General features: G+C 39.6%; 2 protein-coding genes across 12 annotated transcripts in view; both read left to right on the forward strand.

Annotated features, from left to right (window-relative positions):
* PHF20L1 (PHD finger protein 20 like 1) overlaps window positions 1-6,370 on the forward strand; it is a 60,485-nt gene extending 54,115 nt beyond the window's left edge. For all 11 annotated transcript variants that reach the window (XM_052787507.1, XM_052787508.1, XM_052787512.1 and 8 more), the window contains one exon: window positions 834-6,370. In XM_052787507.1, the coding sequence (XP_052643467.1) occupies window positions 834-976 (143 nt within the window). In that variant the 3' untranslated portion in view covers window positions 977-6,370. The remainder of the gene's footprint in view (window positions 1-833) is intronic.
* Window positions 6,371-11,381: 5,011 nt separating this feature from the next.
* The window catches only part of TG (thyroglobulin), a 158,675-nt gene continuing 154,560 nt past the window's right edge, over window positions 11,382-15,496 (forward strand). Inside the window, exons 1-5 of the mRNA XM_052786814.1 lie at window positions 11,382-11,448; window positions 13,079-13,187; window positions 14,099-14,196; window positions 14,651-14,854; window positions 15,208-15,367. Coding sequence (XP_052642774.1) covers window positions 11,382-11,448; window positions 13,079-13,187; window positions 14,099-14,196; window positions 14,651-14,854; window positions 15,208-15,367 — 638 coding nt within the window. The remainder of the gene's footprint in view (window positions 11,449-13,078; window positions 13,188-14,098; window positions 14,197-14,650; window positions 14,855-15,207; window positions 15,368-15,496) is intronic.

The following is a 15,496-nucleotide window of genomic DNA, read 5'->3' on the forward strand; positions in this document are numbered from 1 at the left end:
TTTTCTATGCCTGGAGTGTTTTTGGCCTGATTGTTTTAGTAATTGGCAATGTTTAGGAAGAAAAAGATGCGTTCGTTCTGCCTTCAACTTTGGTTTGCTATATATTAGTAAGTAATGGGTTTCAGGAAGGCAAGTCAGGCTTCATGAGAAAACTTGAATGAAATTACAGTGTAGGTGTAAATATTACAGCACATAAGTTTACTCACCAGTCATAGAAATTAAGAATGAGGTGAGTTTGTAGTCTAGTCATAGGAGTCTCTAATTAGCTTTTGACAAATAAAGTTGCCTTATTCCTATTTGCAGTTTTACTTTCAATATTCCTGCTCATACTAGGCAGTATTTCTAGGCTAACAGGGTTGACCTTTTCCCTTCTCTGGCTCTACAAGCATAGAAATTCCTTGAAAACATTTGCTGAAGATTGGAAAACCATTCTGTAATCTGGACCTTGTAAGCAGGAGCCTGTTGAAGTGACAGAAGCAAGCCTTGCATTTAAGGGTTGCTTTTTCTGTTGCAGAACTGTCATAGCAAGAAGATCATGAACTAAAGTTTCTTATATGTGTGTAGAAGGTAAATTGTTAGCCAAGGGTATAATTTGCTCCGAGGTTACCTTTTTATAGTAACAATCAAATCAGAAGATATGTTTGGATCGTTTGAGTGAAACACGGACTTAATTGGTGTTTCCCTAATCAAAATTGCTTTTGTTAAATAAAAATTACAGCCTCAGTATATTTTCCCTTCTTATAAAAGACAGAATAAGAAAGAAAAGTTTAATTTTTATGTAAACTGTTTCTTGAAGACTTTTTCTAATCAGCTTCTTCCTTTTCCTTCTGTAGTTTTAGAAAGCTGGCTTGATTTCACTGGAGAACTGGAACCACCAGATCCTCTGGCAAGATTGCCTCAGCTCAAGCGACGTATCAAACAGCTCTTAGTTGACATGGGAAAAGTACAGCAAATAGCAACGCTTTGCTCTGTATGACAAAAGGAAGAATAAATAAATACAAATAGATTCTTCACAGTGAATTTTCTTACTAGCCACAAGACTGACAGGAAGACAGCAAAAAGCTGAGCATTTATCTGGTTCTTTGCTGATTACATTAATAGCCTGAAGCTTTAGAGAGAGGAGAGGAAATTTAGAGTAAGGAATCTGGTATATTGAAAATCTGAATATTCAGTGTCCAGGCTTCAAAATGTAATATATTACATACTGAGAAATGTTGATATCATTTTAACATGATAAACAAGAAAATGCCCGCATACAAGAAAGTTGAACAAACAAAAACTCTGCGAAGAACAATGCTACTATCTTGAAACCTTTGGCAAAAAATTATTAATTTGCAGAATTCAGCTGACTAAAAATTCTTGGGAACTGCTTTTTTAATGAATTCCTCTTATCTTGCTAGTGAAAGATAGACACAGAGAGATATGTATCCTCTCTACAAGGAAAGTTTTTAGATTATTTCCTTCTCTCGTGAATGTTCAGGAAAACGAACATACTAGCTTTGATTTTTTTTTTTTTTTTGAAAGAAATTACTTATCATGGTCTCCTTTTTAAAATATTTTTTTAAATAGAAATCCTTATTACAGCACCCTTAGGCTCCTTGTAAAATATAAGTGGCAAATAGTGGTCAGATGTGCCAAACAATATTAAAACCACTGGGATGAGAATTTAATTATGACTTACATGAAAGCTTTTCCAAAGTCCTACTTGGTGCCAGCAATCCATCCAAAATTGTGTCTAGTTTATATTTTTTTTTTATGTTCTATTGCAGTATTCAGGATTTAAGGTACAATTTTTGTCCTGGGTAGCTCTGTTCTGGTGTTGGCCCTCTGAAACTTTACCATCCTCAGCTGGGATGAGGAATGACAAGAGCAGCAAAACTGTCTGTGGCTTTGAATATACTAAACCACTAGAATAAATATCACAAGATAGATTATCCAAGATGTTTTTATAAAATCTTTCAGCTTCAGTGAATGAAATGTCCTGAAACCAAAGGCAACCTGTTTGCTCTGTTAGCTCTTGCTGGATTTTGAGCCCAGGACTTTCCCTGTGCTTATACGTTGCCGTTGTACCCAGTGCTACATACATATTTGTATGTGTATGTATATGTGTATAGATACACATGTACATATATACATACTATATACATTTATATCTACACATGTCTAGTTTTATTACAATAGACTTTAAGAACTGGTGGTTAACATGAAATGTTACCTTTTAACAAGCAGTTTCTAAAATTGAAAATAATGTATGTACAGGTTTTGAAATTTGTAAAATATGACTGTTAAAAGGAGGCTATTTAACTGATGACATTAAGATACTTGAACATTTTATGCCTCACATCTGTTTATCAGTTCTAGTTATCTGTATAAATGCATTTTAGAACCGATAGACAGTAAACTTGAATTTACCTTTTGATAAGAGTACAAGCCACTGTACATTCAAAAATTATTTAAATTTGCAAACACACTGTTCTATATGTAAGGTACTGTATGTAAAACTGTTTATTAAAACTATTCTGCATACTCTACATTTTCCACTTTTCTTCCTGATCTACATACAAATGTAAAAAAGAAGTGATTGTTATAATGTACAGACCATCAAAAATCAAAAAATCCTGGAATGCCTTTTGAGGATGCATAAAATTTAAAAATGTGCCAAAGATGGATTATCTGGGAAAGACTTTGCAACCAGTGCATTGAACTTCCATGATAAAACCATTATTGAGAAAGAAAGCAGCATGGCTGGTTCATTGCTAAAATAAACCTACCCTGACATTTCCCATCTGTCTATCATATCTGAAATTATCACTCTTGATGTCCAAAGCAAACTGTAAACCCCTGTTACAGAGTGGTTGCTATTTAAAAAGTCTTGCCACATCAAGCTTATAGGAGACATTACAGAGCTGCATGGTAACATGGAAGTTAATTATGGAATCATGATTGGCAACTTCATAATGCAGAAAGAATACAAGAGCTGAGGAGTTGTTGACATTTTTATAGCAACTGTTAATAAATAAAATACTCTGTGTTATATAGTTGGATGCTTAAATAACTGCTTCAAACAATATGAATAGTTGAGTGACCTACTTGCTTTTGGATATGTGAGACTTTTTTATATATTATTCACTTGCTGCATATCCTTGAATGTGGTACTGTGTGTACTGTATAAGAGAAGTGTAAATCCAGATGAATTACTTTGAAACAAAGTGGAGTGTATTTACATAATTTATACAGCATACACTGTAGCAATATTATGCAATGTGTGTGCATGCGTGTGATGTAATATAATTGTAAATGTTGCTGAAGGTTAGATGGACCGAGAGATTCCAGGTGGGAGGACGGAGGTTTCATTTTTACAGAGATGGAGGAATGGTATCCTGAAAAGGAAATCGTAAGGTCAAAGTTAAGGTTGCCCTTGCAGCTTTAACTTGTCTTCTGTTTGTATATGTAATGGTCTCTAAATTTACATGAGTATGTAATTTTATCCCTCAGGATCCTGCCTTATTCAGGATGGGCTGTGCTTACAAAAACAAATAATCTGTTCGTTATTTTTTTATCTTCATTTCTTGTGTAGTCATGTATTATAAAAATTCCTGCAAGCTTTCATATCTTCTAAGAAATACAATCTCAGTGTCCTTATGGACAGTGCTATGATGCATTGTGTATTGCTTGAATGCTTCACAAACTTGTCTGAGTTTGCTTTCTCAATGTGTGATGTTAGTCTGTAACGTGCACATTAGTTTTGGCCCCAGTTTCTCAAGTATTCAAAGGTTTGGGATGCTTCTGGAAGTTTTTCTTTAAACACTTACAAGTCAAGTGCCATAAAAATGCTAAGTGTTTTGCATAGAATGTAACCTACAGTTGATTGCTTTGCTCGTGTGCCAGTCAAACCTGATGTGATCTGGCTCATACCAGTATTTCTTCTAGTTGGCCTTATCGAGAGATACTTTCCTGTAGGCTTCGTTTTCCATCTGTCTTCCTACTTCCTCTGTAAATAAGCCAGGGATCTACATGCAGTCTATTTGCAGCATCATTTATTGGGGTGTGAATTGCAATTGCTTGTGCTGTATGATGATGGAGGCAGACCCTCTCTGAGGAAGAAATAGTATATGGCAATGTGAGGACTTCTTTTTGAAGTAAAATTTTTAAATTTGCAGCCTTCTTTTAACTTAATGTAAGTTTTCAATAGTAATAAACAAAAGGGACATGCTGTTTCACAGGGCTAAATGGGAAACTTGCGGTGCCTTTAATGCCCAGCTTTTTGTCTGAGGGTTGTTTTTTTCATGGAGGTATCAGGGTGATTCATTTCAAAGCCTCCTCCTTCCTGTGACAATACTGTAGGCATCTACATCAGGAATTCTGCATTTTCAGTTGCAGTGATGGCAGTAGGACATCAGTATTGCAGTCATAAATGAAATGTAGTCTTGGTGACATGATGAGATACCACATGATGGGGCTGCCTATGTTTCAGTTACAAAGTGGAGGTACTTTAAGTCCTGTGGCAGGGAATGGGTTGGAAGATGCTTCCAGCTAACCCTTTTCTTGGGTAGCTGTAGGTTGAGTAGTGCCCATATTTTGGGTATTCTGGCCTTAGATGCGTAGATCTCTGTTCAACTATGGAGTAATTTACAGTGGTAGAAGCCTGTCGTTCTCTTTAAAATAGTCGAAGATGATGGGTTGCAATTTTCTGATGCATTTCACGTACTTGCTTGGTGGCAAAGAATGAAACTGTTCTTCCATGGGTGCAGTCCTCTTGTATGGCTGACATGCACCTGTCTCTCAATTTTGTCTCTGAGCTTCTACATGTGTCCCTCATCTGTTCTGCAGCTTGCATCTGTTTCTCCTTTTGTTCTTCAGCTTTCTGCACTCTGGCTTCTTCCGTGATGCCCGGAGGGTTTCACTCCTCTGTTCTCGTGCCCAGTTCTTTCTGGCTGCTGTGGGAAGCAGTCGTAGGGAACGGTCTCTGCTGTTCTGTCCTCAGCCTCCAGTGTGTCCTGTGAGCTGTGCACAGTTGGAGTGTGTGTACCATGATCAAAATGTTCAGATGTTTTTGCTGCCTGCCTTTAGTGAGCCTCTTCTGATCTTGGGCAAGTGGTGATCTGCCTCTACTCCCATCTGGCTTCTAACTTAACTAGACTTGAACGCATATTACAGTAAATCCTCTCTGGCACTGTTGGGCCCCAGCACTCCTTACCAAACTGAAGGTTGGGATGTAAAGGAGTCACTTGAAGATCACAATAAAATCATAAAAGTATTTTGATGCTTGCAAACCAGAATATTGTCCCTTTGTATTTGAAGGGAAACTGCAACTATTTTTCTTCACTGAAACTTTAAAATTTAGACACAAAAGAGATCCTGAACTAAACTGGAGCTTGATGTAAATATCAACAGCAAAAGTAGGGGGTGGGAAGCACTCTGCAAACAGGGGCTTCATAACAAGAAGTGTGCAGTCAGGCCATCTTGACTACTTCACCCTGTTGGTAGTTATACGGAGGTGCTGATGTGTAAAGGGGGTGCATGCAATGATGCCATTCATTTGCAAATAGGACCCATCTTTGCCATGTCACTTTAGAACACTGGAACCGTAGGTTTTCTCTCTACTGCTTAGAAATGTTACAGTACATGCACCTTAATTTTGGAGGGCTTTATTAAGGTCGGAGGCTTGATCACCTTTGAAATGCCCATTGCTATTCTCACATTTTATTAGCTAACACTTTTTGTTTCTCTTGTACTGAGTCCATATGGCTCTAGGTGATCATTTTACAGAGGATGTTTGAAATACTTCAGTAATGGTTTTTATTGTTATGTCCTGGGCACTGGATGTGGGGGTCTGTCTTTAGCAATAAGTATTATACACTATGTGTATATCTGTTTATATATGGAAAACAAATATGGAGCATGTAATGATGGTGAAAATACACTGCACAGAGAGCAGATTGTGCATTTGGCAGCCATTCTGCACCAGCCTGAACAACTCAAATAAAAAATTGGAGTCCACATGGAGAAAATGAACTAGCGTGAGAAATCGTTCAGGAGTGAATTTCCCTTTCCATACACACTAGGCCTGTGTGTAAGCGCTACATGAGCCAGCCTCATTCTATGAATTGAATAACTAAAGCTAGTTCAATTGCTGTTTATTTCAAACAGCAGCCTTCCTTTCTTTAAAACTGGCCAGAGCCACCTCTGTTCAGCTGTAGCCATGTGTGTCAGTGTATTGTCACTAAACACTCTGAGAGAGGCAGCAGTGCACTATTATTAAATCTTCTATGAGAGAAGCAAAATACTTTCTTCTGTGATTTGTTTTTTATAATAGCAATAATGTTGACTGCATTCTAATACTCACAATAAAGGTCTGTTGAGATTGTTATGTGCCTGGGCTCCCATTCAGTGGACTTTTGTTTTGGTGAGCTAGCGAGTACTGGTATACTTTTTAAAGCATTAGGGAATCTTCAGTTGCATTTTTTGCCTGTAGTCAGTAAGCTATATGCAGTCATCGATACTCATTTATTTGTATACATTGCAAAGCTTTAGGGAATCTTCAGTTGTATTTTAGCCTGTAGGCAAATTATGGAGTCAGTAAATTATTTACAGTACTGAATTACTTACTGGGTGGCAAAATAATTAGAAGACTTTTCTGTTCCTGAACTGCTTTGGTGTTTAACAATTTCGGGGTTTGAGTTTTGCAATGCACTTGGTTCTTGAAAGACAATGTCTTTCAATGGCTCATTCACAGTGATGGCATCTCTTCTTGTGGGCAGACATCTGCCTTCTAAGGGTGTTTCTAGTTTTGTGCCTTTGTACAATGTCATTACAAAATAACTTCAGTTTGCTTTTAGTGATTTATTTTAATCTTCAGTTTGCTTTTAGTGATTTATTTTAATATTGCCTACAAGCTGTTGCTTAGGATGCTACTGTAGTAGGAAAGAAATAAGCAAAAGATGCTAAGAAAGTTCCTGTCCTAGACGTCCTGTGGAACAGGGTGCAAATGGTAAGCGGCAGGTGAATGAAATCAGACAGAAACTAAATGAGTTACTAACACAGAAAAATGTTTCTGTTGTTCATAGCAAAAATAGGTATCATCTTAAACATGCAAGAAATTTCAAAATTTTAATTCTGAAACAGATATTTTAATCAGTATTGAAGTACAGTCTCAGAGCAGTCTTTCAAATTTAAGGTAGGAGGCCAAATTCAGATCTTGGAGTAATACGCTGAAACACTTTTTCTAATTAGCAGACTTATTAAAGAAGAGGTTTCCTGAGACAGACCAAATACCGAGCCAGCCCAGCGTATAACCTTCAGTAGAAATACAGTGTCAGCATCTGTAGAAACATACTGACTATAAAAGATCTGTACAAATTGGTCTTTCCCTTAAGGTATCTTTCACTTCTGGTAAACTGAGGTTTCCCTTACCAAAACCTTTGTGAAAACCGTGAGTTTAATCAGTCTTTTTTCATTCATTTCTCTCCACAACATCAGGTGGTGTTACTGAATTCCCCAGCTGTGTCGCGTGGCAGGAGTCGTCGTGTTTGTCCTTGAACTTGCTTTCTGACTCCATTGGCTGTACGCTGTTGCCTTCAGTTCAGAGAAGGTTAAGTATTGCATTATTGAAAAGACCAAAAGTAGTTTTATCCTACCAACACCAGAAGTTTGGCACCCTATTGCTGTCTTGTGTGACTGGAGGGGCCTTTTCTTACTGCATTAGCTTGCTTTTGTCAAACATTGAATCTATCCAGCGTGCAAATCTATCCTTTGCACCACTGGGGGTTGCAGAACTGACTTCTGCTTGCGATTTCAAAACAATGTGCATCCCAGATGTTGTGAGAATAAAATAAATATTTTTCTACTTTGCATCGCTGTGGTACTATTAGATAGAGGAAAACTGTGTTATCTCCAATGGATAAGTAAGAAAAAAAGCCATTTTACCTGTCCTAGAAATGGTTCATTTCTGCAGGGACAAAGGTAAATTCAAATGTTCTTACATGGGCCTCTAGGTTCTTTTGTCACCAAAGGCACTTTGCCAGCCAGTAAATTATAATACAAAAACTTGAGAAGTCCTCTGCCCTCTTTTCTTATCTAGCCAAGTTTAGTATAGAAGTTACTGGAACTTCCCTGTCATTCTTTCAATCTGAAGAACATGTCATGTATGAAGTGACTGAAACTTGTATTATCTGGTGGGGCTGTGCTTTTTTCCTTGTCATCTTTTAGTTTTGCATCACATGAGGCCTTTTTAAAACTTAAGTAGAGATGATAGAGATGAGAAGTGCTTCAGAGGGTCTTGTTTTCTCTGCCAAAATCATGTGAAGAAGATTGAGACAAATGTCTCATGCTTGGGAAGAAATGTACCAAATGTAAAACACAGTTCTCCTCTGTCTGTAAGTGTAATAAATTACTAATGAATGGTGTTAGTCTGTGTTTTTACATAGTTTTCTTAAAATGTGTGAGAGGATTGTCCAATATTGGTGATCTATTTAACACAGAAAAGCAGTTTATTATTTTAAAATAAATTGATATAGGCATAATTTGACAATGCTTTAAGTTCTTAAAATTTTTGCTTCCAATTTGCTGCCTCATTCAGGAGGCTCCCTTAAGTTTGTTTCTTAAACTAAGGTTGACTTCTCAGGCTCAAGTTTTATTTGGGTGAGAGCAACTTTTCTGTGGGCGTAGATGTTTATGTGTTCATATACAGGAGTCGTTTACACTTGGGCTTTTGGATATGTAAAAATTGCAGTTGCACAAACCACCTTTTCTGCTAAGAAAGTGTATGCAAAACTGGAACAATGAATAAATGGTCTGCTTCTCCCTTGAGGTTTGTGATTTCAATGTTTCATCACACTGACATTTTTCTTCCCCCCCCAACAATTATAGTCTAGATTGAGTAGCTTTTTGCCAGTGTGTACAACAAATGAAACCCTCATTTCCAGCACTTGAGGAATGATTTTGAAGACATGTTCTTTTTAAGGCTGTATTGGCCACAGAGACCTTTTCCACTTACTCTTTCTCCCTTTCATTGGTGAGCTAATTTAAGGTATTCTTCCATCTTTTCTCAAGTGCTAAAAACAGAGGTCAATTCAGTTGTCCCTTCACGGAAAGTTATACAGTGAGGCTTTTCTTAATTTGAATTTGACCAGCCATAGACTACAAGTGCCTTTTTTTCTCTGACGAATGTGGATTGCGCATATTTCTCTGTAAACTGCTTTTTTTTTTTTCTTTCTTTTTAATCCATGGGCTATTGCATCCCATTGAACTTGCGTGTACTGAGATGCCCGTCTTGGTTTGATGCACATCTAGAAGTGGTTTAAGTGACGCCAGTTGCCAAAACTCACTTTCTCACTTTGTTTTTTAAGAGACTTTTAAGACTTGGCTGTTCTTTCTAGCTTGCATAGTTCAGAGGTTGTTTTCTGAGTGTTTCTGAAGGAAATAAAAGTAATCTTGGGAATCAACACTATGTAGATATTGCAGGTTTGTGTTTCTTTCTGTTAGTAATAGCCCTTTGATACCTCCTTGCTTTCCTGTCTGCCTTACTCTGTTATCAGCTACTAATGTCCTTTGGTAGCAAAGAATAGAGGAGGAAAGTGAATAGCTACCTTAATGAGCTTGCTTCTCTCCCCATTTGCTGTGCAAGGAACCTGAATGACACTGTTTTACTAACTTTAGAAAACTGGACTAAATCAATACCACACACACAACCCCAACACACACTCTGGATCTGCGTTTCAGTGGCTTGGAAACATGGTTGTTCCTGTAAGCACGGACCCTGCTGCCCCTGGAGAGCCCATGATACTGGGCTGGGCTGTCTCTTGTTTTGCTGTAACTGCCCCGCTGCACTGGGGGTCGAACACAAACCTGAGGCTTTTGAAGCATACTTGAGTCAGAAATATATGTCACGGTCAAACTTTTCATCTTTCCTGATTCAGCCACCCTAGTGCTAATGCTGGCTATTCTCTGTTTAGTCAGAATCCTTTGCACTGCACGTATGTTTCCCTACAAATGCTATGCTAATCCAGAAATTAATTTTCTTTCTGTGCCTGCTTAATCAGGGCTGTTACAGGATTTTTCTTCTGAAGGTTGCCTTTTTTGGTCTGTCATCTATGCTGGACACATCTTTTCCCAGCTTCATCTTCCTGCGGACTATTGGCTTCCCTCAAGTCCAGAGTAGGTTGCTTGAAAGTAAAATCCAAATATAGTCCCACTTATTTTAAAAAGGCTAGTCATGCTAAAGCAAGCTTGTGCTGCTGTTTGAGATGACATTTACCATATATATCAAACACTGTAGCGCTGCAGTTTTCAATGGCCCACACAGAAGGATGCTTGGATCACTGTTAGCACAATCTTGGTCTGTAAGAGTATCAGTAGGGTTGTTTCTGGACTGTCTAGTACCCATGAATCACAAACAAGAGTGCTGCTGTCACTTTTTCTTGAAATCAGCCTAAGTTGAGCCTCAAACGTGTGCTTCTGTTATTATTTAGCTAATTATTCTGGGCCCAATTGTCCAACTACCTTTGCACAAGTGAAGGTGAGTTCTCATAATTCCCGGTGCAAGTAAATGCTAACTGACAATTGTAGGAGGTGGACAAGTAAGAAGTGATGCTCTGCAGCCAAGGAAATAGTATTTCTGATGTGTTTTAAGTCGAGGAGCTTGCGTGTAGTTAGTACCAAAAATCTCAACCTGACTTGCTTAATGGTTATACTGATCTTACACCCAGAGGGTGAAACCCAAGAAGCTCAGCTGGTTCCCGTCAGGTATTTGGTTGTATCAAAGTGTACGGTGCAAGTGGGAGCAAAAGCAAAAGGTCGAACGCAGTTGACTCTGACCCTTAATTCCCTTCATAGTCAGTGGAGCTGCGTCCATCCTGGTTTTGACTTGATAAATAACTGCATTATGAATTGTACTTACTCCTAGCACTTGGAGGCTTAACTCTTGCCTGTCCCCTCGGTAGGTAGGCTCTCTAGAAACATAAACAAGTATTTCTAATGGAGAGCACAAAGTCTGGTTGCACCACAGTGCAGGTGAGAGCCGGAGCTCTGGCCGGGGTCATGTCAATATGCTCAATTTGCGTGCTGATTTAATGAAGTCCCCCCTAACACCCCTGGGCCTGCTGCCGGTTGTTCTCCTCTCCGATGAGCGGGCTCAGTAGTGCTCCCTGGAGCGGGGATGAGATCTGGCTGAGGAGAACCACGAGGGCAGTTCCAGGTGAACGGGCCTCTTCTGGTTTTCTCAGAAGCATCGCATGCGTCACTCGCCCAATTTTGTGACCAGCCTACCGGTGCGTAAGTGAACCCATCCGCACGATGGTTGCTATAAAAAGGCAGGTGAAGGTTACAGGGGGTGTGCAGGGCTGCCTCGCTGACAAAAGGGGATGGAGCTCTCCCATCGCAAGATGGGCTCCATTCCGTTTTGCACCCTTCTTTGCTGCTTTATTAGCATAGCAGCAGCCAATATATTTGGTAAGTACGCTTGTTGTTTTCCCTTGCCTGCGTCCAGTAGTGACTGTGCTCCTGTGATCTTTGTGCTGCTCTGTGTGTTATTGCGACAAAGTATATAATGATCTTGAATGCTGCACGCTGCAAACTTGGCTAGTTACTGTGCGCGGTGCAAACTGAGTTTGGACTCCAGGTTAAATACTAAGCTATAAGGATCTTTAAATGGTCAGGGTTATCTGAGTTCAGTACACCTTGATTTTGAGTGACGAAAAAAAAAAAGTTTTCTGGAAGAACGGGCTGGACTACAGAAGGACTTTGGGTAAGAAAAGGTGGTGCTGCAGGAATGTGAAGATCCTAAGCTTGTATCTTCTATTTGTATGTGCCATCATCTAATTTAGGCTTGAACCTTAAGATACTGGATAGGCTGAGTGCCATCCCCAGTTCTTTGGTCTGAGTTTGATAGTCCTGCACAACAAGCAATTTGAATTACTGGGTTAATCTCTTAACTCAGATGTCTTAGTAGACCCTCTCTAGCACTGTACACAGGGATCTCCACACATCCCAGAGCAACTGGCTCAAAGTCATGCCTGAAATGAAAATGGTGAGGTTTGCCTACATGTGGATATCTATAGGTTAGCTAACCTAAAATTGCTTTACAGTCTCCTGAAAATTTTCACGTGGGCTTAAGGGGACACAGTAAAAACTTACAGAAGTGCTTGAGAGGTCTTAGGTGCACAGAAACCATCTGTGGTTAAAGAAGTCCCTGAGCTGCAAATTATTGGAGGCTGAAAAGTATCCAGAATGCTTATGATGTATTTGCCCTACTATGTGTGGTCATACTCAGACCAAATACTGGATTAAGTGAACCTTTGGTCTAAATCGCTGTTGCTATGGTTTTTGTTTGTTTGCTGTATTTTTATAGAATTAGTCAGCAGAATTAAGAGCATGACATTCATTGGGTTTTGAGGATGGGGCAAGTGTCAAATCAACTAATCTATTCTGTAATAAAGAACCTACTGAACTTCATCATTCTCCTAAAACAGCATCCAAATATGCTTTTGAATGCTTTAAGAACTGAAGAGCTGACTGTTTTCTCGCTAGGTGGCTTCAGTAATTGATCACTTGCCCCAGTAAAAATTGAGAAGTGCTCCTAATATGAATTAGCCTGATGCTAACTGCTAGACATTTATTCTTTTTAGGTCTTTCATGAGATTAAGAAGAAATACCTCTCCTTTTGGTGGAATAGTGAGTGACTTAGCTTCAGTAAAGAATAAATACTCAGAAACATTAACAGCGATGTGTGTCGTTATGGCAAAGGGCTGTTTTGTGGTGATAGGCACAACTAACTCTAAGTACCCCAGGTACCAGAAAATGATAGCCATACCAGTACAGAACAGAGCTGAGACTAATTAAATACAAGACTGGGAAAGGAGTTCATGAGCATCTCTGTCATGTGCTTATCCTGCAGCTGGCAGCCCAGCAAGTTTGCTCAGTGCTGTCCCATGCAGAAATGCATGCAAGGAGCGATGGGGAAATAGCTAAGGAGGACCCATGGACCTGGGGCTGTTACCACGCAGCATTGGCACTAACAGGGTTTTGATAAAAACAGGTTTGTGGCGAAATGACCCTTATGTGTTTACCTTGTTGTTTTCAGAGTATCAGACAGATTCCCAACCATTACGACCGTGTGAACTTCAGAGGGAAAAGGCTTTCTCAGGAGGAGAAACCTACGTTCCTCAGTGCTCAGAAGATGGCCAGTTCAGGTGATTCATCCCTGCTATTATTCTGCTATTATACGACCTGACCTTTCATTACTAATGAAAGCTTTAGCCTCTGTTTTGAAGAGCCTCTGTATCGGTGGACTGGAGGGTGAGGGGTGCAGGAGACTTGAAGTGACTTCATTGAGCCATCTTGCAGATCCAGCCTATCCTGAATGAATTCCCTGTTGCTGGAAATAATCACTAGGTTAAGTGGTCAGTCTAATATTAACAGGCTAATCTTGGCAACATTATTTGCATGTTAAATTGGTGCAAGTGGTTGTGTAATGCAACTGCTGTCTTCCTACGCATGCTCATGGGCACGCGGTCTGTGATCAGTGTCCCAGCTGGCACAGGTGAGCCAAGTTGACTTGGAGAAGTTATCCACCCTGCTGTAAGTGGCACAGTTGGGTTTCCTTCTAAAGGCAGTAAAGGAACTAAAAAGCACATGGAGAACAGTGATTTAGAGGGCAGCATGTTGCTTGAAGATGCAAGAAGTTAATGAGTTAAAGCTGAGGCTGAGGGGGAGCACAAATTGTAATGTTCTCTACTATTATCTTATTGTTATTGCCTAGGATGGGGGACCTTGACTATTCTAGATCTGACTTAGAAAATGTCTCAAAATATATAGTAAATCTCAAACACTGAGAATCAAGAGTACTGTCCAAACTGCTTGCTTCCTGAATGACTTCAAGTCACTTACCTGCAATTCCTGAAGACTTCAGAGAATTACTAGAATTAAGAGCTCCCATCAGGTAGTTAGAGTCACCAGAAACACAGCCCTTTCCGATTCCATTATTTGTGGTGTTAAAGTACTTGAACTTGTTTGGCTTGCTTTATGGTTTTTTTTATGTTCTGTACTGACTGAGGACTCTGTCACTAAAAAAATAAAATATGTTACTTGTGATCTTCTTCAGGACAGTTCAGTGCAGTAGGAATGGTCTTTCCTGTTGGTGTGTGGATGAGAATGGCATTGAGGTACCTGGCAGCAAACAGAGTGGTTATCCCATATCTTGTAAGTGACAAGTTTCTATTTTTGTTCAGATTGGGTAAAGAACCATTTAAATCTGCATTTGAACTGCTGAAATCAAGAATAGGTTAGCCCCAGACTTTGATGGACTCCAGTTTGTTGTAATTTGCCGGGTCTTTCTAGTGGAAGTTCTGGAGTTTCTTCAGGGCTGATCATGGAAACCTGATACACCTGGATGGTCTGTATGAAGGTCACAGTAATGTAAATCTTGAATGAAAGATCAACTTAGTATATTGGCTTTTGAGTTGGAGAGCTTCAACCCCCTCTGTGGTGGTTTTTTCTATACCAATTTTCATAACCTTAAGTCCATCAATGTCTTCATGCCACCTGGGTGGCAGAATCAGAACTTACAGCTCTGAGAAAACTGATGTTCTTTTAATAAATGATTCAGTGCCCAATAAGTACCTTCCTCTAACAGTATCCCTCTCCGCTACAACAGGCTTATCCTTTTGCCAGCTGCAAAAGCAGAGGATCTTAGTAAGTCGATACGTCAACAGCAGTGGCATCTCCTACATCCCTCAGTGCCTGGATTCAGGGGCTTTTGATGTGGTGCAGTGTGACACAAAGCTGGGTCAGTGCTGGTGTGTAGATCCAGAAGGAATGGAGATTTATGGCACCAGGCAGAGAGGAAAGCCAATGCGCTGTAAGTAATATTCAACAAAATGGTGGGGTTCGTAGGTTTGAAAGGTTTGGTGTGAATGAAAGGTGGTAGATCAAAAGCGTAGACACTGCAGCCTATACTTATCCTATAGAAGTATAGGTGCTTAACTAAGGCATTTAAGTCCCTGTTTTGTAGAGTCAAAGAATATCTCAAGTTGGAAGGGACCCATAAGGATCATCAAGTCCAACTCCCTGCTCCTCGTAAAGACAATACGAGGCACCTAGATGTCCATGTTCAATGTAATGAATCTAAACCCCTTCCAAACCCTGGGGTGGCTATTCAGCTGTTCATGGGAAGTTAAAACACCAATAAGCATTACCTTTGTTTCCCATCAGGTCCAGGGAACTGTGAGATCCGAGACCGTCGCATTCTGCATGGATTTGGGGAGAAGAGCCCACCACAATGCTCAGCAGATGGAGAGTTTCTGCCTGTCCAGTGCAAGTTTGTCAACACTACGGACATGATGTTTTTTGATCTCGTTCATAGTTATAACAGGTAAGAGTGCAGACTTCTGAAACAGGAAAGCAATCCTGCATACCTCTTCAAGCCACTGTCTTACTGCTTTTTTTTTTTTTCCACATGAAGCCCTTCTTCTGTAACTGCACGTGATGTTATTTTCTGTTA

This window comes from Harpia harpyja, chromosome 5, assembly GCF_026419915.1.
Source record: "Harpia harpyja isolate bHarHar1 chromosome 5, bHarHar1 primary haplotype, whole genome shotgun sequence".
Classification (NCBI taxonomy): Eukaryota; Metazoa; Chordata; class Aves; order Accipitriformes; family Accipitridae; genus Harpia; species Harpia harpyja.